The following is a 21,383-nucleotide window of genomic DNA, read 5'->3' as shown; positions in this document are numbered from 1 at the left end:
ATACTATGCCAGAGCTCTTTTCCATGCTGTTATAATAAACAGCATTTTACATACTGTATAAGTACATAAGTATTATGTAAGTAGTACTGTACATCCATATACAAGAATATAAGTAGTTTGATTACACATTTTTCTCCTTTTAAGTTTCAAGAGGGTTCCTAATTCTAATAAAGGCTCATAACAGCCTAATCACATCCTTCATGATTTCATAAAGTTCAGTTCTATTCCTTTCTATCTTTGTCTTTCTAGACGAAAGAAATTTCATCTTTCTATTGTGTCCTTAAAAAGAAATGACTCTATTCTGTATTGTTTCACTTGTCTTAATTTTGAGTTATCTTACAGGGTCCAGACTGAAACAACAATGAAGAAAGGTCAATGAGATTTAATTTAATTTTATGGAAGTCAAGAAAATATCCTCCCAACCTAAGTTAGAAAAGACAACCTTTGAAAACACCTTTGACAATCACTGTACCACAAGACTTACAGGAAATCATAAGGTAGTCCTCACAGTTGCCTTTGTCATCCTCCTGCTGGTCCACAGGGATCCCGTTGGCATCTATGACTGCTTCTGAGGCACAATCTGCTACCAATACTTCTTCTGACACTACATCGGCTGTCAGAGGATCAGTGACAATTTCTGCCTCTACTACACTATCATGAACAACGTGTTCAACGTGTCCAATGTCAGACACATGTATGGATTCACTCGTCAAGACGTGTTCTGGCATAGACATTGAGGCTGAAGTAATATCAGAAGCTAAGACGTCATCTGGGACTGTGCAATGTGCTAAAGACACTTCTTCTGTTACATCTGAGTCCAGCACTTGCTCAGGAATGATGACTGTTTCAGATACATCTGCTTCTTCCATGATATCTGGACATTGAACATCTTCTATAACAACGTCCTCGATAACATCTTGGATTACAACTGAGTCTGGGTCATCGGGAACAAAGTTATGTACAGTTATGTCTGAATCCACAACATCTGAAACAAAAACAGTTTCTTGTACTTCCACAACAATTTGATCACCGTCCATGTGTGTAGCATCAGCTCCTTAAAAAAACAAAAATTAAAATCACAAATTTCAGGTAGACCTGCATGACTACCTCAATTAATACAAATGTTACTTAAGTTCTACCAGTCTAGAGCGCCTCAGTTGTCTCAAACATTAAGACAGATTAAAGAAATAAAGAGGGAATCTATTTTTAAATCATATCAGAAATTAGAAATTCTTAACACAAGAATTTTTATACTCATCCCAAATCAATTGATAAGGAAATAATAGAAAAACAAATTAGACAGTCACACACAAAAAATATATTCATGAAAGTAATTTCCTAGGCTGACTAAGATAAAACCCATATGTATAGGTACTTAAGGGATGATTATAAAAATTAGTAAGTAAAGCAACTTCAGGAGGTAAATATACCATTTCCCTCATTATATGTTTTTCACTTCTTTCCCTTCTTGATCCATGTCTCTCTTAACTCATGTTTTTTCTCCTTTTCATCTCTCCCATGTTTTCTTACTTCCCTTCCATTTTTTCCCCTTTCTCCTATTTTGTTTGAGGACAATATCCCACCAATATCCTCCATTTATGACTATGGAAATTCAGAAACTATCTTCTGAATCTAGAATATAAAAAGGATTGGGCCATAAATAAAACCAGGGCTAGAAGGCCACAGTTAAAGAGGAAAGACAACTGGTTAAGGAGCCTCTGTGAAGAGGTAAGATGAATAAAAGTGTAGCTGCTCTGCAGCAATGGAGGGTAAGGTTAGTTGGAGCAGGGCCTGATCCAACCTCACCAGGGTAGTCTGCCTCCATCCAGCTTCCTCCCATCTTCCCATATCCCAATCCCCCAATTCCTCAGAATATAAGAAACCCTATTCTAGTCCACTCTGCAGTTAATGAATGAAGGTAGAGGGTTGAATCATTTGAAGCCCAGTGAGATTAAATGACTTCACCAAGATCACACAGTTTGCACAGATTATGGTGCTCAGTAAATATTACTCTGAATGAATGCCACAAATGAGAATCAAAATCAGATATCCTTGCCAAAAACAAAATGTAAGACAAGACAAATCCAGTATCTTGGCTCCTGATCCAGAGAAAAGCAAACAATATTTTATACAAGTCTTACCTAAAAAGCTATTCAGTCGATTAGTGCTTCTGGATGTGACTCAGACCAAGCTGAGTCCAAGCAGCTGCCTAACTCAATGACTGTTATCAATGGCCAGGCCCGCAGACACACACAGGGCTTTTTAAAAAAATTTTTTAACGAACACAAATAATCAACAAGGGCCAAAGAACCTTTAAAAATGTAAGACATCTTAAAGCCAGTTAATATTCATTTTAATTTTAATTATTCCTAGAAATAACAAAGTGTTTGCTTTAATTCCCATAGAACTTACACAGAATGTTTTATACTGTTTTCAATATTCTCAATGTACAACATCAAGCAATAGAGCACTGTAATCTCCATTTTGCAGGCATGAAGATGAAAGCATTTAGTGGCAAAAGTACTGGTTAAAAAATCTAAACCACAGGGCAAGATTTGGACACTTATTAGTTTTGTGACCTTGGGCAAGTCATTTAACCTCTGAGCTTCGGTTTCCTCATCAGTAAAATGAGGACAGTAGTATCTGCCATGCATACCTCACAGGACTGTTGTGATGATCAAATGGGAATATATGGGAAGTGTTCTGAAAAACTGTAATGAAAGGTTTCATTATTATTAGGACATATGGAAATGGAGGCCCTGGCAGATTAAGTGACTTGCTCAAAGATAAACAAACACCATAAGTGTTAACAATCAGGGCTAAAATGCAACAGCCCTTCAATCTACCCCTCAGCCCATGATCTAGGCTTGCGTGCGGCAAGATCAAGCTAGTAAGCGTGCGTTTTTCTCCAAAGAGCTTAAGTCTCTCCTTCAAGCACATTAATTATACTTCATGTTCTAAAGAAGAAAGAATCATAACTTTGCATTTATCATTATCAAGCTGAAATTACCAAAGGTGAATCAAAAGACTATCCCATATTGTTAAGAAAAATACACAAACCCCCATTAGATTTAGAGATTAAAGAAAAGTTAAAATATCATTAATATTTAATTTCCTGATAGTTAATTACTATTTCCTTAATATACTACAATAGTCATTTCAAGTCCAATGGAAAACTCATTAACATTTTATTTATAAGGGTTCCTAGTTAATGTTATATAAAACCATTTTACATTACAAAACCTAGCATAATCACTTCACTATGTTATATAATGGGAACCATGAGTAATTAAAAATTGTGAATACTTATTTTTCTTCTATTTTTAGAACTTCATAAGTTTACTTTTCCTTGAACAGTTTGGGGAGTGAGGTAAGACTCCATCTTTCTGAAGCAAATGGTTCCTTTTGTTACCTTGTGAGAGAGAGGATTTTAAAAGTAGGATGGGGTCAGAAAACAGAGTGCCTTAGGTCTATACTTTACCTGCTGGATAATGGGAAACAGAGAAATGACAAGATCCACATGTTATTTTATGATGAGTACTCTGATTGCTGGGCTAGGCAAAAGCGACTAAGGGGAAGGAAAAGAATTTAAAAGTTACTGAAGACTAAGAATGATATGATAGAGTTGGTCTATGTGGAAGAAAGTAGAATGAAGAGATGTAAGCAAGGAATATCTTCAAAGGAAGAACTTTAATAGAACTTAATGCTATAACTGAACTATACACTAAGGTTTTGATCCTGTTGCTGTTACTGACAAGAATATGAGTGATGGTTAAGAGGGAGCCATATTTTTAGGCAGGGAAATAATAATGTACTCACTTTAACATCTGTAGGTTTGACAGGATAATAAGATACCTAAATGTGAATATCAACGAGAGCATCTAACAATTTGTCCACTTGACAACCAACTCCAAATCTGGTAGTTGGGAAGTGGAACAACCCAAATAGTTATACCTGTTGTATCAAAAAATGAGTTTGGTTCTTGTGGTTGTAATTCAAGTCCATCTTCATCCATGGCCTTTAATTTTCATCAGTCACAGCTCCTATATTAGGGGAGAAAGTAAACCAAGCATTAGGTTTTTTATATCATGTATTAAAAATGTCATCATAATATTTACACTTCTGAAACACTCAAAATTATGTGACAAATGAATATCTATCAAAAATGTATCTAGGTGAAATAAAAGAGAAAAGTTAAAATTAAATTGCCAAAAACATAATGATATATGGGCATCTATATGACAAGCAAAGGTAGATAAATAAAAAAATCAACTGTGCCTAGACTTTCTGAGATACTACTTACATGCATCATACATACAGCAAACATCCTGATGAATTCTGACACATGCATACATAAATTTGTGTAAGCACTACTCTACCCAGATCAAGACAGAGAACATTTCCAGCATCCCAGCACTCTTGTCTCCTCTCAGTCTGTAATACTCCTCACTCACACAAGCGCAACTGGCTTTATTAAGACTCAACTCTGTAGCTTACTGGGAGGAAATTCCTGCAATTTTCTTATTACTTCTCTAAATTTTATGTAGTCTGCTATCTTCCAACCAATACATTAAACAACAGTTAAAAATTCAAAGTGTGTAATTGTAGCAAACATCCTTTAGGATCTCTGCCTAACTTACAATGACCTCTTAACTAACCCTCCAGTCTAGAGAAGTAAATTCCCACAGTGAATTTATATACTCTCCTGGCCGTAGCTGATTGGCACTAACTATAAAATGTACAAATAAGTTCATCTTTGAGCACAATAAAATCAAAGTCCTATCCCTAGAATTGAAACCATGAACAAAGGTCACTCAGTCTATCATTCTCTCTCTCCTCTCCTCATGGCTGGAACATAGGAGGTGAGGAAGACTATTTACCAACTTCAGCTTAGACTAGTGAGATAAAGTTTACAAATAAAAAACAAAAAGAATCCAGTGAATGCCTTGAGAAATAGAGAAGAGGGAGCAGGGAAGGGAAGCTTACCAATAATAGCTTTTTTGGTCTTGGTTCTAGATCTTTCTGAGGTCCAGCTACAGTCTGCCTTGAGTTTTGCAAGCCACCCCAATGACCTTAATGCTCCCTTTTCTACTTAAGCCAAAAATTTACAACAAAAAAATTAACCAATCAAATAATATACTACTTAATACTAATCACTGCTTCAAAAGAGCAGACATCAGGGATTAGGGCTTACTCATGTTACAAGTATTACGTAAACTTCCTCCCTCACTGGTTTCCTTATCTCTACTTTCTCACTTTCTAATCCAACCTAAATGGTAGTATTAAACACATCTTTCTTTTACTTTTATCATCTTTTGCTGATGATAAAAGTGCCGCATGATGCTTGCTAAAATTTCAAATAACAGAAACAGAATCATTTTTTTTAAAGCATCAGCTAGGTGATATCAGGCCTCGGTTCAAAAAATGTTTAATGGCTCCCTGTTTCCTTCAAATCAAGTTGAAACTCCTGCCATCTTCTAAGTTCCAGCTGCAAATTATCTTTTTCTCATTATCTTCCCTAAGTCTCCCTCCTTCAAGCAACATCCCCGACCACCACATTCACACACTTCAACCAAACAAAAGTGCTCAATATCCACATAAGATCCAAATTCTATACTTGGCTCAGAATTTCTTCTACCAGGAACACCTTTCCCCTATCATCTGTTTGGACCTTCCCTCAAATCCCCTTCCCCACACCCAAGAAAGAAAAAGATGAAAATAATATCCCCCCTCCTCTGAATTTCTACAGCATTTTATCCTTTTTCTGACTGTACTTGTTTGCTGTAAATTATTTACGATTATTTTCAGATGCTAAACTTGTATTTACATACACATATATAATCCTTAATGAAATATCCATGAGAAATTCAATTAACATTAATAAACAGATTTCAGCTTGTCAATCTTGAGATGTATTCTATCCATTTTCAGGAAAGTGAATGTTTCATGTTATTTATTTGAAGTTGTTCAAATTAAACGAACCAAAACCAAAAATATTTCAACTCTAAAAAAATGCAAAAACGAAAAAAAAAGTAAAACATACATGCTCTGAATAAATTGTCACTGCTCTCTCCCCAACAAAATCACCTCTGGCCATAGTCCATTTTCCCCTTTTAAAAAGGTTTAACTACAAAATTATAAATGTAAGCTAATTTTCTAAGCATAATGACATAGTCTTAAAACATGAAATTAAGCCAATTTAGAAGGTAATAAATGGGGTTCCTTAAGGTATTAAGGTTCCTCTCCCCAATTTCCCTACATAAACCCAAACCCATCAGCTCTAAGAATTTTCCACCTGCACAGTAACTCCTTTTCTCAGCTTTTCTATTAAGAGTTTGACAGCTAATCCCCTCAACTCTGACATTATCTCCTTCCTCAGTTTAAGTGACACTCTCGTCTCTCCCCATCTTCCCAGCTTCTGTCTACTCTGCTTGCCCTCTCCCCTTACTGCAGTCCTGCCCAGGATAGGACACTTAGCCCTATTCTCTACTTTCTCTTTATTCCAGAGTTTCAATTATGATTTACACAAAGATAATTCCCCAAATCCAATACTCAGGGTAGTTTCTAACACTTCCACCAGGCTGTCTGCTGAAGATTTTCATCAGGAGAAAATCCTGCTTGCTCCCGATATGACCATTAAGGCCTTTTCCTTCTTCCCTGCTTATATTCCACCAGGTTGTCAGACTGTGTCCCTTCCTTCTCCACAGGTTCCCTGGAATCTGTCCCTTTTTATTCCTAGTGTCACCACTCACTCTCGGTTTCATATTTCCTGATCCCCAAGGGACAAAAATAGCCTCTCAACTGGCCTTTTGCTTTCTGCCACTCCCGTAACAAATGACCAGGAACCTACAAGTAAGGGCTGGTGCCAACTGCCAGGGCATTCCTGCGATCTGTGGGCAGACTAATTTTCAGAAGTACTGTTTTGTTCAAGGCACTCCCTGCTCAGAAAGCTCCAGCAGTTCCCCAAAACTCAGGGTGCTCTAAAATATTAACCCAAGTTACCATATTAGACTTATTTGCTATTATTTCCAACATTTCACATCATATCCATTTCCTCAGATACTCTGGTCTAAATGGAGGGTGTCCACTCACCTTATTTTGACTCAGGTAAGCAGTAACTGTTCAACAGTTTTGACTGGTTATTTTTCCTTCTATTTTGTCATTATAAAAACTCAAATCAGGAAAAAACATGTTTTGAACGTCCTGGCAGAGGTGACTGTACTTCAACTTTGTAACCCCTCTGGGTTAGAAACCTCTCTGATAATCTAACTGAAACCAATGTTCTTAGAATGGGACTACGCAGGAAAGTTCTATGGATTGTGACAAAGTCGGGGTGGTAGGGGGCGCACACTGATGATGTAACTGAAAGTGCCCCTACCTTTGCTGCAAGAACCATGTCCAGTGACCAGCTGAATCTGAAGACAAATCAGCAGAATGGTTCAGAGAACCAAGAACCCAATGATTTGGGTGAACACATAGTTTTAGTCTATCAAATGCCCTCAAAATAATTCCAGGACCCCACTGTCACCTTAAGCTCAGTAAAATATTCCCTTCCTGGATGCATGATCTTAAAAATGCTATGGAAGAATTCACAGCAGAAAAACATACCATTTTAAGAGAAATAATGGGTTGACTTAAACTCAGGAAATTAAAATAACTTTCTTCCATCCTTTAAAATAAAGCAATAAAAATACCATGCCAAGTTAATAAGTATAGCACTGGCATTTTATCTGTCTTAAATTAGGGATAAAGAATATAATTTATTTGTTTTATATCTTTTGCTACCTAGACACTTTCACAATCTTCCTCTCAGGCAAATGAACAGGGTACTTATGTAGTCACTCTGCTTTTTGTCATAAGCATACAAGAATCACTTGTCTGCTTCTGGGCTTCCTGAAACTCCGTGCCTTTTAATTTTATGATGTAACTCTAGTTCCTCTCCCTAAGACATGCTCAGAGACTCAAACTGTATTATACATGTTAGATGAAACTGCTCAAGTTACAGGAAACACAAACAAAAGCAGACCCATCTGTAACAGAATTTTTCTTAAAAAGAAAATGAAACTGCTTAAAATTTACATTTAAAGCCTAATATGTTCTCTCTTAAGCTACATTTCTTTACCAATTTTTTCCCACAGTCTTCAATGTGGGGTATGTAGCTATCATTTCTTCAGATATCTAACTTTCAAATCTGGAATGCTATTTCACTTCTCTCACCAATTCAGCCCTTAAATTTCTCTTACAGCCAGTCACTCTTAAATTCGTCATATCCCCTTTATTTTCACCACTATCACTCTAACAAGCTCTGGTGGACTTCCTCCAGAACCCAGTGGCAATCTTCCAATCAAAAGTTTGAGCCCTTTTTGAAGTGAAGAAATTTTCTTGTTTCTACACTTTCTTCCATTTTCTCTGTTCATTCTTACTAGAATTTCTATTATAGAACGTTAGAACTCCTAAATCTAGTCTCCACATTGCTTTAACCTTTTCTCCTGTATTTTCTATCCTTTTCTATTACATCCTCAGAATCCTTAAGCCCTTTCTTCTAACCTAGCTATCTGATCTTCACCCCATCCATTGATTTTTACTTAAAATATCATGTTTTGGGACTTCTCTGGCAGTCCAGAGGCTAGGACTGTGCTTTCAGTGCAGGGGGCATGAGTTCAATCCCTGGTCAGGGAACTAATATTCAGCATGCCAAGTAGCATGGCCAAAAAGCTTTTTAAAACATGTTTTAATTTCAAAATAAACTTAGTTTTCTTTTACACAGTAACCTTTTTTCAGTGGATACTGCATCTTCTCAAATATCTCTGAGGATTTATTCTGTACTCTATATTAAACTGTCTCCTCTGCTGTTTCATTATTCAGTGGGTTGAATTTCGTGCCTCTCTTTCAGACTGATGGTATTCCTCAAAAGCATTGTTCTTACAGGTTCTCCACGTATATTTGTGGATAAGGGTCTAGAGTTACATTCTGATAGCTGAGCTGTATTCTGTATTTTCTCAGCCCAAGTGAGAATCCCTGGTGGCCTAGCAATGAACCCAAGTTCTGACCAAAGGAGTCCTGTCTAGAATAAGGCCAAGGGAGAGAAAGGAACCATGTAATTAGCCAGGCTTTCCTTTATGGTGGATGAGTATCCCATCGTGCAGGTACTGGAGGTCCAATATCCTCAGGATAGCTATAAGCTACCTAAAGCATTGCCCTTAGCTTTCTCCCCACAATACTCGCATTGGAATTTCCTATGGATGAATTTGCAATTCAGAAAGCCAAATTTCTGGCATTAGCTCAGGAGGACAACCACTAGAGACATCTATACTGGTAAGTAAATGGCTTGGCTTTCCATAACTTTATCTGGTTGTGCCCACGGCTTGCTCTTTCTCCTAGGATGTCCCCACTTCTGACACTGGGGATAACACAAAATAACAATTTGGGGATGGTCCTTCCAGCTTTTCAAATAAGGATACATGTTCACTTATCTAAGTTCTCTAGGGCTTTGTCATTGATTGATTCCCAATTGCTTTATGCAACCAGAAATTCATCATATTCTGGACTACAAGTGGCATATCCCTCAGGTTTTCTTTTTTCTTTGTATACTTCTTCCTCAATGTGATTTCAAAAAAAAGTAAAAATAAATGTGTGTTCTCTAGTCTATCTTGAAGTCATTATTAACTTGTATGTGTCAAATAAAACAGCATGGAAACATGTAAAAGCAAAAAAAAAAACCAACTGAGATAGAAACGGAACCAAAAAAATCAATAGTACCAGAAAGTTACAACTCTTATCAACACCTAACAGATCAAACACTCAAAAAATAAGTAAAGATATATATATAAGTAATATTGAGCTAAAAGGTTTAATTCAAATTCCACTAACAGAATATTTTAAACAACCTTGCCACCCTCTGTGTCAAGAAGAGAAAAAAAAAAATGCTTCCTGTTGCAAATGTCAGAGCCCCTCCTTCCTTGCCCTGTCCTACTCAGAATTCTGTACGTTTTGCTCAAAAATTTAATGCCAAGTTGTTACAGACTAGTTTTTTCCATAAAACCATTTGAACCAGTCATTTCAAGGTTTTTTGGTTAAAGTCTAAGAGTTCAAACTTTCAAAATCTATTAAAATTTTGTTCTAAAACACTGCATATTAACTATACTTCAGTTAAAATTTTTTTCTTTAAAAAGAGCTTTTAAACAGGAAAAAAACTAGACCTAAAAATGACAAGTCTTCCTAAAATCTTATTTTTCCAAAGCCCATATTCATGTTCAGATTAAGAGTTGCCAAAATATTAAAACCTAAATGTCCACTGACAGTTGAATGGATAAAAGAAAATGTAATATATAAATACACTGGGATAGTATTCAGTCTCAAAATCCCATCAGTCAAACTCAGAGAAGCAGAGAGTAGAATGGTGGGTCCTCGGGGTTAAATGGAGGAGATGTTGGAGAGATAATGGTAAAGGATAGAGAGTATCTATAGCTAACAATACTGTAGTGTACACTTAAAATTTCCTAAAAGGGTAGATCATATGTTAAGTGTTCTTACTATGAAGGAGAAGGAGGTGAAGTGAAAAAGGAAGAACAGGAAGACACCAACAGGATTCCACTAACATGAAATGTGAAGAAAAGGCAAATCCATACAGACAGAAAGTAGACTGGCAGGGGGTGGAAACTGATTGCTAACTGGGTACAGGCTTTCTGAAGTGATAAAAATGTTCTAAAATTACTGGTGATAGGACAACTCAATCTACAAAAAATTCACTGAAGTATACAGTTTCGAAGGGTGTATTTTGCAACAGCTTTCTCTCAATAAAGTTGTTTAAAAAAACACACAAGTACATGCAAATCAAAAACTAGTTCATGTTACATTAAGTATTTTTAGACAGGAGACTGATATCAGAATCACTTTATAACAAAAAGAAATGTATTAAAACTCAGGTGAAACACTAAAAGTATTTCTTCTCAAGTCAAACTTAAGACAAGGATGCCCACTATTATTATTTAAGATTGTATGGGAACTGATAGCCAAGGCAGTAAGATAATGAAATGCAAGATATAATTATTATTTGAAAGAAATTATATTTATTTACATATGACTTACTGAGGAAATTCAAGAGAATCAACTAAAATCTTAATTTCAGAGTGAATTCATAAAGTGTGCTGATACAAAATTAATATACTTGAAGGCAAAGGTTTTTCTTTTTTAAGACAAAAGCTTTTTTATGCCATAGTTAAAAATGTAAAATACCACTGATAAGAATAACTGAAAACTCTACTAAGTAGAATTAAAAAAAAAAATACACAGAAAAATCAACCTTGCTCTTCAATATATTGGATCAGTAATATTAATTCTCTTTGATTACTACATTCAATTAAAATCCCAACACACTTTTGTTGTAAATCAATTGACCTTATATATGTAGGTCTACTTTCAGACTATTCCGTTCCATTGACCAATTCGGCCTTGCACCCACTATATTAATCACTGTAACTTTATAATAAGCTTTGATATGTGGTAGTGAAAGTTTTCCAACTTACACTTTTTTCAAGACTGGCTTTGCTATTCCAGGCCCTTTGCATTTCCATATAAATCTGATTTGATAAAAAAAAAAAAAAAAACCCCAACCTGTTGGGGTTTTGATTGGGACTTCATTGAATCTCTCTGTATGTCAAAATTGACATATTTATAATATGGACACTTATGATCCATGAACATTGTGTCTCTCTACATTTATTAGCTCATCTTTCATTTCCTCAGTAATGCTTTTTTAACTAAAGGTCTTAGTAAGTTGTGCTGGGTTTATTTCAAGGTATTGAATGCTTTCTGATCTTATTATAAATTGTACTACTGGGATTTAGAACAAAAATATGAAACAATCAATCAACTGTACTGGCTTTTAAATCTGACTTTCAAATTGTTTGTTGTTAGTATAGAAAAATACAATTAATTTTTGTGTATTAATCAACGTCCCCCAACTATAAAGTAGTAAAATCAGAAATAAATGTCACAGAGATAATAACACCCCCCAAAAAAATTCCCATAAATTTGAAAGTCTCAATAATTCAATGGGCAATAGGAAAAATAAAAAATCACAATGCATTTAGAACTAAATAACAAAAAATCAATTCATATCAAATTCACAGTATCCAGTTACAGTTCAGAATAAATTTTATAGTTTTAAAGGTATTTAACAGTAGAGATTAAAAACTAATGAGCTAAACTTCAAATTAAACTTTTAAAATGTCAGAATAAATGCAAATAAGAAATATTAACCATATGAGCAGAAGCAAAAAGGGTCAATAAAAAGAACTATTTTAAAAGCCTTAATATACGCAAGTTATTGGCAGTACTCAACAAAAAAAAAGGGAACAAATTAATGAAATTAGACATTTTAAAGTCTTTAGAGAAGACTATATTTTATACCAATATATTTGAAATGTTATATCTTTCTAGAATACTTTATTTTGTATAAAGAAAACTCAAGAAAAGCCAAAAGACTTACCACCATGAAAAAAACTATTAACCAAAAAACAATTCAGAAAAAAAAAAAAGACACCAGGCAAAGACAATTTCACTGAATTCTAACTTTCTAGAAACAGATCATCTCTATTAAACACAACTTGTTTCAAAAAGAAATACTCCTCAATATATCTTAAAAAGTTAGCATAAAAACAAAACTACATGGCAATAACAAAAGGACACAGATATCCAGGGACTCCAAAGATAGTTAAAAATACAAAATCTATTAATACAATTCATCACATGTACAGATGCAGCAAAAACATTAAAAAATCAACTCTTGTTCATAACGAAAACTCTAAAATGCTAGGTAAAAGAGAACATAAACTAAAAAACTAGTATGCCCACGCTCCAAAAAAAAAAAAAACCCACCAAAATATCATTTTTAATGATAAAATGTTAGAAGCACTCCATTAAACATTAAAGTACCTAGACAATAATGCCTGCTATCAATGTTTTCATACAAGTCTGCGCTAGAGGCGTTAGTCAGTGAAGCAGAAGAAAAAGAAAACAAAAAAGAAAGAGGAGGCAAAAAGGAAATCAAAAGAAGAAATAAAACATCTTTATTCACATACATTTATGTATTTAGAAAATACAAACGAATTATAAACTCCCACATTTCACTGAATCCAAAAATACCACCTGTTTTAAGATGCATCCTTGTTCTACCTACAACTAAGGAAAATACAGTCAAACTGATACTACATTTTAATATCTAGAAATTTCATTTTAGACTTATCAAGACAATTCTTTTAGACTGATTTAAATGTATTTCCATCATAGCCTGTGCATATACGGAAGAAAAAAATAGAAGCAGAAGAAATTGGTAGAGGGGTACTCCTAAAACTTCACATTCAGGGTCCTACTCTGGAATGCTCTTCTACTTAAAGCCCTTCAATTTTTCCTAACAATACTGTCCTCTACCAACAAGAGTATTGGTGATACGGCATTTCGTAAAATGTTCCATTATTATCTATGGGATTTTCTTTCTGGTAAGACACTCACTTCACAATTCCTTCTGCCTTCAGTTGTACTGCTGAGCAAGAAATTACAAAACAACAATCCACATGCTCATTTAAGTGACGACGAAACGAAGAGTCCTGACCAAGTACGTGCATATAAAGATGATAACATCAAGACATGGACAACCATGATTACAGGACACTATCAACTGAAGATCTATGTGACTCTCTGAGGGGGAGAGATGTAAGATGTAATGGAGGGGGGGAATGTACTTCAGAATCTATGAAATATAGTAATATGCAAGTTCAACAAGGTTACACTATCAATACATTAAGTCCATAGTACTCCCTATATATCAGCAATAACTAGAAACAATCTCTAAAAGATATTCACAATAACAAAAATTATACAAATTTTTTCTAGCAAAAAATCTAATAAAAGCTGTGCAAGAGTTTTATGAAAAGCAGTAGAATACACCCAAGACTCAAATCCCAGCTCCGCTAGTTAGCATATATCTAGATTTATCTATATATTATTCTGTAAATTTGATGCAAATACAATAAAAATCCAAGTTTTTCATACAAACCAACAAACAAACTGACCCGAAAATAAAGGAAGAAAAACAGCTTCAAAACTCTGAAAAAGAACACTTATTAAGATTTAATTATAAAGCTATCATTGTTAAATCAGAGTGGTAGAGGTATTATAGTCAAACAGACCAATGAAATCAGAAGAAAGTAGAAACAGATATATATATGGAATTAGCGAGGAGGAAGGCCAAACTACTCAGCAAATTCATATTAAAAAGATAAAATTAGATCCCTACATCACACAATAGAGAAAAAATTCCAGATGAATTAATGACCTAAATATGTAAAAAGTACAGTATCATTTATAACCTTGGGGCAAGGGAAGAATTTCTCGCTGATACGAGAAAACATAAGACATTAAAAAAGAAAAAACTGAGAAAACTTACTACTTTCACATTAAGAAGTCCTACACAAAAAACATTCCACAAACAAAACTAAAAGATTAGCCACAGACTAGAAAATGGTATTTTCGGTGTGTGAAACTACACATTATTAATATTCAGAATATAAAAAGAATAACCATAAACCAGTGAGGAAAAGGCAACAATCCAATAAAAAATGGACCAAAGTTAGGCACAAGTAAATCACAGAAAACTCATACAGCCAATAAATACATGGGAAAAAAAGTTCAACAACATGAGTAATCGAAGAAATGCTAAATGAAAACAGCAATGAGATACCACTTTTACCCAAAAGACTGGAGAAAACTGCAAAGTCTAACCTTTTGGCAATGGTCTGGAGAAAGAGAGACTCATACAAAGCTGGTGGGGATGTCAAATGGAGCACAATTCGACAATTCCCAATAAAATCGACAAATGCACTGACTCTCGAATGTAGCTACTCGACTTCCACAATCTCGAGAGAGAAGAACCCCCTATTTAGGATGCTCAGGGCCACACTGTTTGAAATTGCAGAAAACTGCTAACAACCTAATGGCCCCTCCCTAAGAATAGATAAATAAACCACAGTATATTTACACATTAAAATATAAGTAAAATGAATGAAGTAGATCAGTGGTTTTCAAATTTCTTGGACTCGGGACCTCTTTAACACTCTTAAAAATTGAAGACCTCAAAGAGTTTTTGTTTATGTGGGTTCTATCTAGACATGTTTATGTTAGAAATTAAATCCGAGACATCTTAAAAAGATTTATTAGTTCATAGAAAATCAACCCACTGTATGTAAACATGAACACTGATTTTTAAATAACTATTTTTCAAAACAAAAAAATTGTTAAAAGAGTAGCACTGTTTTACATTTCTGCAAATCTCTTCAAAGACAGGCTTAATAGAGGACAGCTGGATTCCCATAACTGCGTCTGTGTTCCATCTATCATGACATCATGTTTCGTGGCGCCTTTGTACAGTACTTGTGCAGTGCACAAAAGAATGAGGCTGGAAGAATCTCAAGGATCCCTGGGAATTCCTGGAGCACTCTGAGAATCGCTAAACTAGATTCACATACAAGCATGAAAAAAATCTCAAAAAACACTTTGCTAAGTGAAAAAATATATATAAAATGATAAACACAGTACGATACCATATATGCAAAGTTAAAACACACAGAGCAGTACTTGATATTGTTTCTGGTACATACGTATTAGGACAGTGGTTATTTCTGGCAAAGAAAAGACAGGAATGGGATAGGGAGGCACTTTCTGTGAGGTTTTCTTTAAATACAGAGCAAGTTATGAAACAAATACGTGTAAGATATTTAAGATCTGTTAAATCTGAGCGATACTTGCTTTTTAGCAATTCTGAGATATCTCATAATTTTTAAACTGTAAATATTTTTTCTATCCTAATGGTTGTATTTTCAAGGTCATGTAGCTTCCTCAAAACATACCTCCCTTTGAGTAAAATATAGTTACAAGATTCCTGGATTTTATAAAAAAAAGTTCTTTGAAAAATAATTTGACAGGAATAAGAGGAGACTGGCTATATTAACCCCAAGTTTAAGCAGTGGGGGTTACTCAGCTTATGTGGTATGTCTTACTACATACGCCCCTTGGTCAAAGAACACAGTGACTAGACAGATACTTTAATAATTGAAAACTATCCAACTACATACAATTCTCTGCACCCAATAATTGAGATAATTGTTTTTAGGTAACTGTCTTTACTATGTGCCAGGTAATGCTCTGGGACAAGGATAAATGAGAATCTGTCTCTACAGGTTTAGAAAAGATAACAAAAATATAAATACACAGCTAAAACAAAATCGGTTAAATGCTAAATTAAAACATACCGACACTGCTATATGAGACAGAATAAACATGTAGGAAAATGACATAAACATGTCTAGAAAAATGACAGTGCCATAAAAGAAAGAAAACAAGCTAGAAGCAGAAGTTATTTTAGGGGCTCTGGGTTTAAAGAACAATTTTCCCCCCAGTAAACAGTACTGGGCTTCGTTGGTTTCAGCCATGTTAGACACCTGAATAGAGGTGGTTAATAAGCAACTGGAAATGCTAGATGAGAAACTAGAAAAGAGGGTGGGCATCGTAAAGGGCACCAAAACCATGGGAGAAGATTGAAGAAAACAGCAGAGATGACTGACCTGGAGAAAAATCCCATGCCAGGAGACAGAGAAGGCACAGAGTTTCTGAAACACAGAACACTTTTATGAGATACACCTGCTGACATGCTGTGGAAAAGTTTCCCAATTTGGGAAGTATCGGATCTAGGAAGAGTGGGATGAAAAGAAAGAAAAGTGCTGGTAAAAGGAAAAATAGCTGAAGTTTTTGTAAGATGAGCAAACCCAGGAATGTTTTTAAGGACAGGGAAAGGCACCAGCAGAGTTAGATGGCAGTGATGCAAGTGGCAGAACCACACTGCCAGAGCTCCATCCTTTGGGACCAGTGGATCCCACCAGCAGAGCATCTGGGCCTGAAGGAGGCCAATTCTTCCTGCAGGCAGAGAACAGGACAGCCTAGGGAGAGACAAAGGAAGAGCCTGAAGTGGCAGGAAGGAAATTCACTTGCTTGTATCTGATCGTCCTCTATCTTTCTGGCCTAAGTAAACGATTAGGTAATCTCTGCTGAGGCTGAGTGGTTTAAAGGACAGGTTTAGGAGTTAAAGAGTAAAAAAGAAAAGTCTGGAATTGCCAGTGTACACAAACACAAATGACACAAACAAGGACATCAGTGGCATTAAAAGTCTAGATGGGTTTAGAAAAGAAGCATTTACAAACAGCAATGCGAAAGAAAAGTTTTTCTTCAATGCATTATGAGCATGCTTTTTAAAAAAAAGCAAACTTCCATCTATCTGAAAGATACACAAATTGAAAATCAACACCTCGTTTATCCAAGATGGCCAGTGTTCCACCAGTTTTAAACCATAGATTTCTGTCCTCTTAACTATACATACAACTTGAGTCCAACTCGGAATCTTATTCATCCACTCCTGCTGTACTGGAACACCCACTGCTGCTGTACTGCATGTGCAGCAACAACAATTCTCTCTTTTAGAGTTCTATGTATTTCCCAGTTGTTAAGACACAAAGCAACTGGTTCTTTCAAGTTTACGTTTACCTTTACCATCTCGACAACCACAGCCCACCTTAGTATCTTGCTCAAGAGTCAGCCTCCTACAATGCACTGTCTCAAACGTTTCTAACCCATGGCCTTTTACAATCAACATGAGACTCTAAAAAAAAAAAAAAAAGGAAAAAGTGAAACAACTTTCTAATGAATATTTATGCTACCTATAAATTTACGTTATCATAAAATTCTAGGAAACACATTCCCAAAATGTGCATCTAGACTAGTTCACATATTAATCAAAACATGAGAAGGCTTAGTTTAGCAAACAGCCTTAGTTACGTTCTTAATCAAAAAGGTGGTTCCTCTTACCAAACAGAAAAATAGGGATTCCAAAAAAGCCATCTGAAGGTTGCTGCATTTTTAATCATCATTAAAACTGACTTCTTTAAAAATTACCATGGGGATACTTACAGGTTCATTCCTCCTTTTGGTAAAGTAACCCACAGCACTGATCCTGTAATGTTCAACCACGGTAAATGAAAAGCTAGAAGTCCCTCCCCATTGGTTTATTACAGAAATTATAGCAACTCTTGAACAAAAGGTTACTTGAAGTGAGAAATTAGGACAGGAAAAAGGAGCAGTTATCTATAACAGATTATTTTTTAAAAGTAGCAAAATTGGCTGAACTTCCAAACATTCTTGATAATCATTCCTGTAGTGAAACACTGCTTTTCAAGGTTAACTTTGCTACTCTCATTATATCTCAACTTTGAAACTCTTCTGATGCCAGCGGAAGGACCAAGAGACTATAAAGCCGGGCTCAGGTGCGTCATCACTCTTGATACTTGAGGGCTCTCTGGGCCTTTCCCATCAAGTATAAGCCTCTCTACCTGCAAAGTAAGCTCCATCTACCTTAGCCGCCACTCCCCTACCTACACCATCTACTCCTGCCAAATTATACACACTTGCTGTTTTCTGTAAGAAGCGTTCACCCTTGAAACGCCCTTTCCCCACCCCCATCTCCGTCAAACAAAGTCCTACCCATCCTTCAGTAACCTCAAAATGTCACCTAACCTTGCTTTCCTCTGAAACCCCAATAACTGGTTGTACCTTCCCCGCACCACCTCAGTACATCTCACCTCATCTGCCTCTGAACAACGAACTTCTTGGAGTCGCCGTCTGCACTACAAGAATCTTTTTAATCTTTCGGAGCACCAGCTGGCACTGGGCTCCGAGTTCACGGGAGAGTAGTAGAGTATGCAGTCAAAACTACTTAAAAGGTGGGACTGCACCGTAGAGTTTTTCACATCAAATAGAGAAACTGAATACCATACCATGTACAGAACAGCATTGCATCACTTTATGCTGTCCTTCAGTAACCAGCTAAAACTTCTGCCCTTTTCTTACTCCTGGGGGAAAAAAAATGCTAGCAACAGATCGCTAAGAGCTTAAATTTATCTTTTCTAGAAAGCTGTTGCCGAATTAATGAAACTGAAATGACTCCGTTTCATTCCTCCGTTTCCGTGCTGTGCAATTTGCATTTTTCCCTTATAGCATAAAAGTGGTAAGAACTTCTTACCTATCAATTTTTTTTTTTACTCCTTAATTTTTTTACTCGAGAAGACAGTGATTGTTGGAAAACGACTGCGTCTAGGGCACCCTAACAGTCACGTGTGACTTCGATGTGGTAAAAATTAAAAAATATCTTGGGGTCCCTTTTGCGTTGATGAGTCCACATGCCTGGGCGGCCATCCGTCCGGACGACCCTCAAATGACTACCAGCGCGGGGGAAGGGCCCTGAGGGACGAGACGGCCGCGGCGCCCGGGCGCCAGCTATGGCCGCCTGCGGCAGCTCAGTTAAAATACAACGGAAGCAGGAGCCAGTCACGGGGCTGCGGGAGGCAGGGCAGGAAGGTGGCGCTGCCGCCGAGCGACTGGAGCCAGAGCGCCCATCATGGCGGCGAGGGCAATGGCCGCTGTGGGGAGCGAGCACGCCCCCTCCGCACGCACACGCTGCCGTGCCGGGCCTCCGGGACCCGTCACCGGAGCCGCCGCCGCCGCCGCCCGCTCTCCGACCCCCCCTCACGGGCTGTAGCGGAATTTTCTCTTCAGACACCGCCTTCAAGATGGCGGCTCCCCCTCCCGGCAACCCCCTCAACCGTCCCCTGCAGCAGGCGCCGAGGTGCCGCCATCTTTTCCCCCGTCCCTCCCCCCCTCGTCGATATTTACATAGCGAAAATCGGCCCGGCCGGCCTGCGGCCTTCACCTCACGCCTGCAGCCTTCGCCTCCTTGCCAGGCCTCACCGCGGCGCGATGCCCCAGGCCGGCCGCGACACCGACCGGGGCCCCTCGGCCGTTTCCAAGGCCACCGGGCAACCGTCCCCCAACCCCCGCCCGTTTGTGGAGCGCGCCTCCGCCGCCGCTCGGGGCAGCCGGGCTCCTCCCCGGGCCTAACTGCGGCCTCCTTGGGGCCTGCTCGGCGCCGCGCGCCACACCGCCCGGCCTAGCGCGGAAGGGCGCCACGCGGGCCGCCAACCAGGCCGGGACCAGGCCCCTGCGCGCGGGCTAGGCCCTACGGCCGCGGCGGCGCCCGGAACTCACCGGACGGGCGTGCGGGCGGTCGGCGACGGTGGCGGGTGCTGCAGGCCGGCCTTTCTCTGGAGCACTGGGCCGGGCTCCGGCTGGTGGGGCGGGCGGAGGGAGGGAGGAGGGGCCGAGTTCGGAGCTGACAAAAAGCGGCCCAGCTCCCCGGCACGGGCCCGCCGTCAGCACGTCACGTCACCGCCCGGGAGAGAGACCCAGGAAAATGCGGAAGGATAGATAGGCCCCCTCCTTCGCCCGGTGTGTCCCCCTGGCGCCCCGGTCGGTGCGCTCACGCTCCGCGACCGGGGAGCCCAGTGGCCTCGCTGCGGCGGGGTCTCCGGCGGCCGCAGTCTCCGTGACAGCGCCCCCCTTCTTTCCACCTCCTCCGCGCTCCCGCCCGCCGCCGCCGCCGCCGCCGCTACACACGCGCCACTGCCGCCGTCTCGGCCGTAAAAGCCCGCGCGGGGCCGTGGTCCGCCGACCCCACGGAGAGGCAAGAGGCCCGCAACCGGCCCGGCCGCCCCCCACCATCTCCCGAGGGCCGCGGCCGGCCCCCGGGCCCTCCCCGGAGACCTACCGCCTCTCCGCGCCGGTCCTGGCCCAGGCGCCTGCTCGAGTTGTTTGCAGGCCCTCAGACCCCCGCCCGCAGTAAATGTGTTTTCTTCATCCCTGTGGCTGGAGAAGAAGATAAATTTAGCAACCCCCACTGTCCCCTGCCTTCGCTTAAAAAAAAAAAAAAGCAACTTTGAAATAAAATGAAAATACGCTTGCCAGTCTAAATGGGTGTGTGGGCAAAAGGAGGGGCAGAAGGGTTATTCTAGAGCACGTACCAAACTGTTTAATTTTTTCTTTTTAATAAACGTTCAGAGAACCTAATTGGTTAGTTTACAGCGGGAAAAACAAGAAGTGTTACATTTTGAAACTTGTTTCGCACATTGCAACGAACAGGAATTTTTAACGTATATTTTCTCTATATCTGTGTTTCACGGTTGGGGAGTCTGAAATATATGTCTTGTGTGACTGTTTCATAAATAAAGAATTTTTCACATTCTTTAATAAATACAGAGGGAGCAGCAGAATGGCGATATGGGTGTTTTTTACAAACGACTTAAGCCTTTCAAAGTTTAAAGAGACTTAGAAAAATATGAGTTTGAGTAAATAAAACATTCATCAACTCCAAAAATGTGTATTTTGCAATTTCGCTACTGAAATTGTATGCTTTTTCCATAGTGAACCCAAACTATGTTTAAAACTTA

General features: G+C 38.4%; 1 protein-coding gene across 5 annotated transcripts in view; it reads right to left on the bottom strand.

Moving 5' to 3' along the window:
* ZFX (zinc finger protein X-linked) overlaps positions 1 to 20,830 on the bottom strand; it is a 32,901-nt gene extending 12,071 nt beyond the window's left edge. The window contains exons 1-4 of one of the 5 annotated variants that reach the window (XM_043458643.1): positions 20,146 to 20,665; positions 3,955 to 4,043; positions 2,657 to 2,711; positions 485 to 1,054 (exon numbers count right to left, since the gene is read on the bottom strand). In XM_043458643.1, coding sequence (XP_043314578.1) covers positions 485 to 1,037 — 553 coding nt within the window. In that variant the 5' untranslated portion in view covers positions 1,038 to 1,054; positions 2,657 to 2,711; positions 3,955 to 4,043; positions 20,146 to 20,665. Of the gene's footprint in view, positions 1 to 484; positions 1,055 to 2,656; positions 2,712 to 3,954; positions 4,044 to 19,123; positions 19,222 to 19,773; positions 19,911 to 20,145; positions 20,667 to 20,704 lie in introns of those variants that run through there. The other 4 variants (XM_043458639.1, XM_043458638.1, XM_043458640.1 and 1 more) reach the window with 4 other exon arrangements.
* Positions 20,831 to 21,383: the final 553 nt, after the last annotated feature.

This window comes from Cervus canadensis, chromosome X, assembly GCF_019320065.1.
Source record: "Cervus canadensis isolate Bull #8, Minnesota chromosome X, ASM1932006v1, whole genome shotgun sequence".
Lineage (NCBI taxonomy): Eukaryota > Metazoa > Chordata > Mammalia > Artiodactyla > Cervidae > Cervus > Cervus canadensis.
Note: the sequence above shows the minus strand (reverse complement) of the source record. Positions and strands in the feature narration are given on the sequence as shown.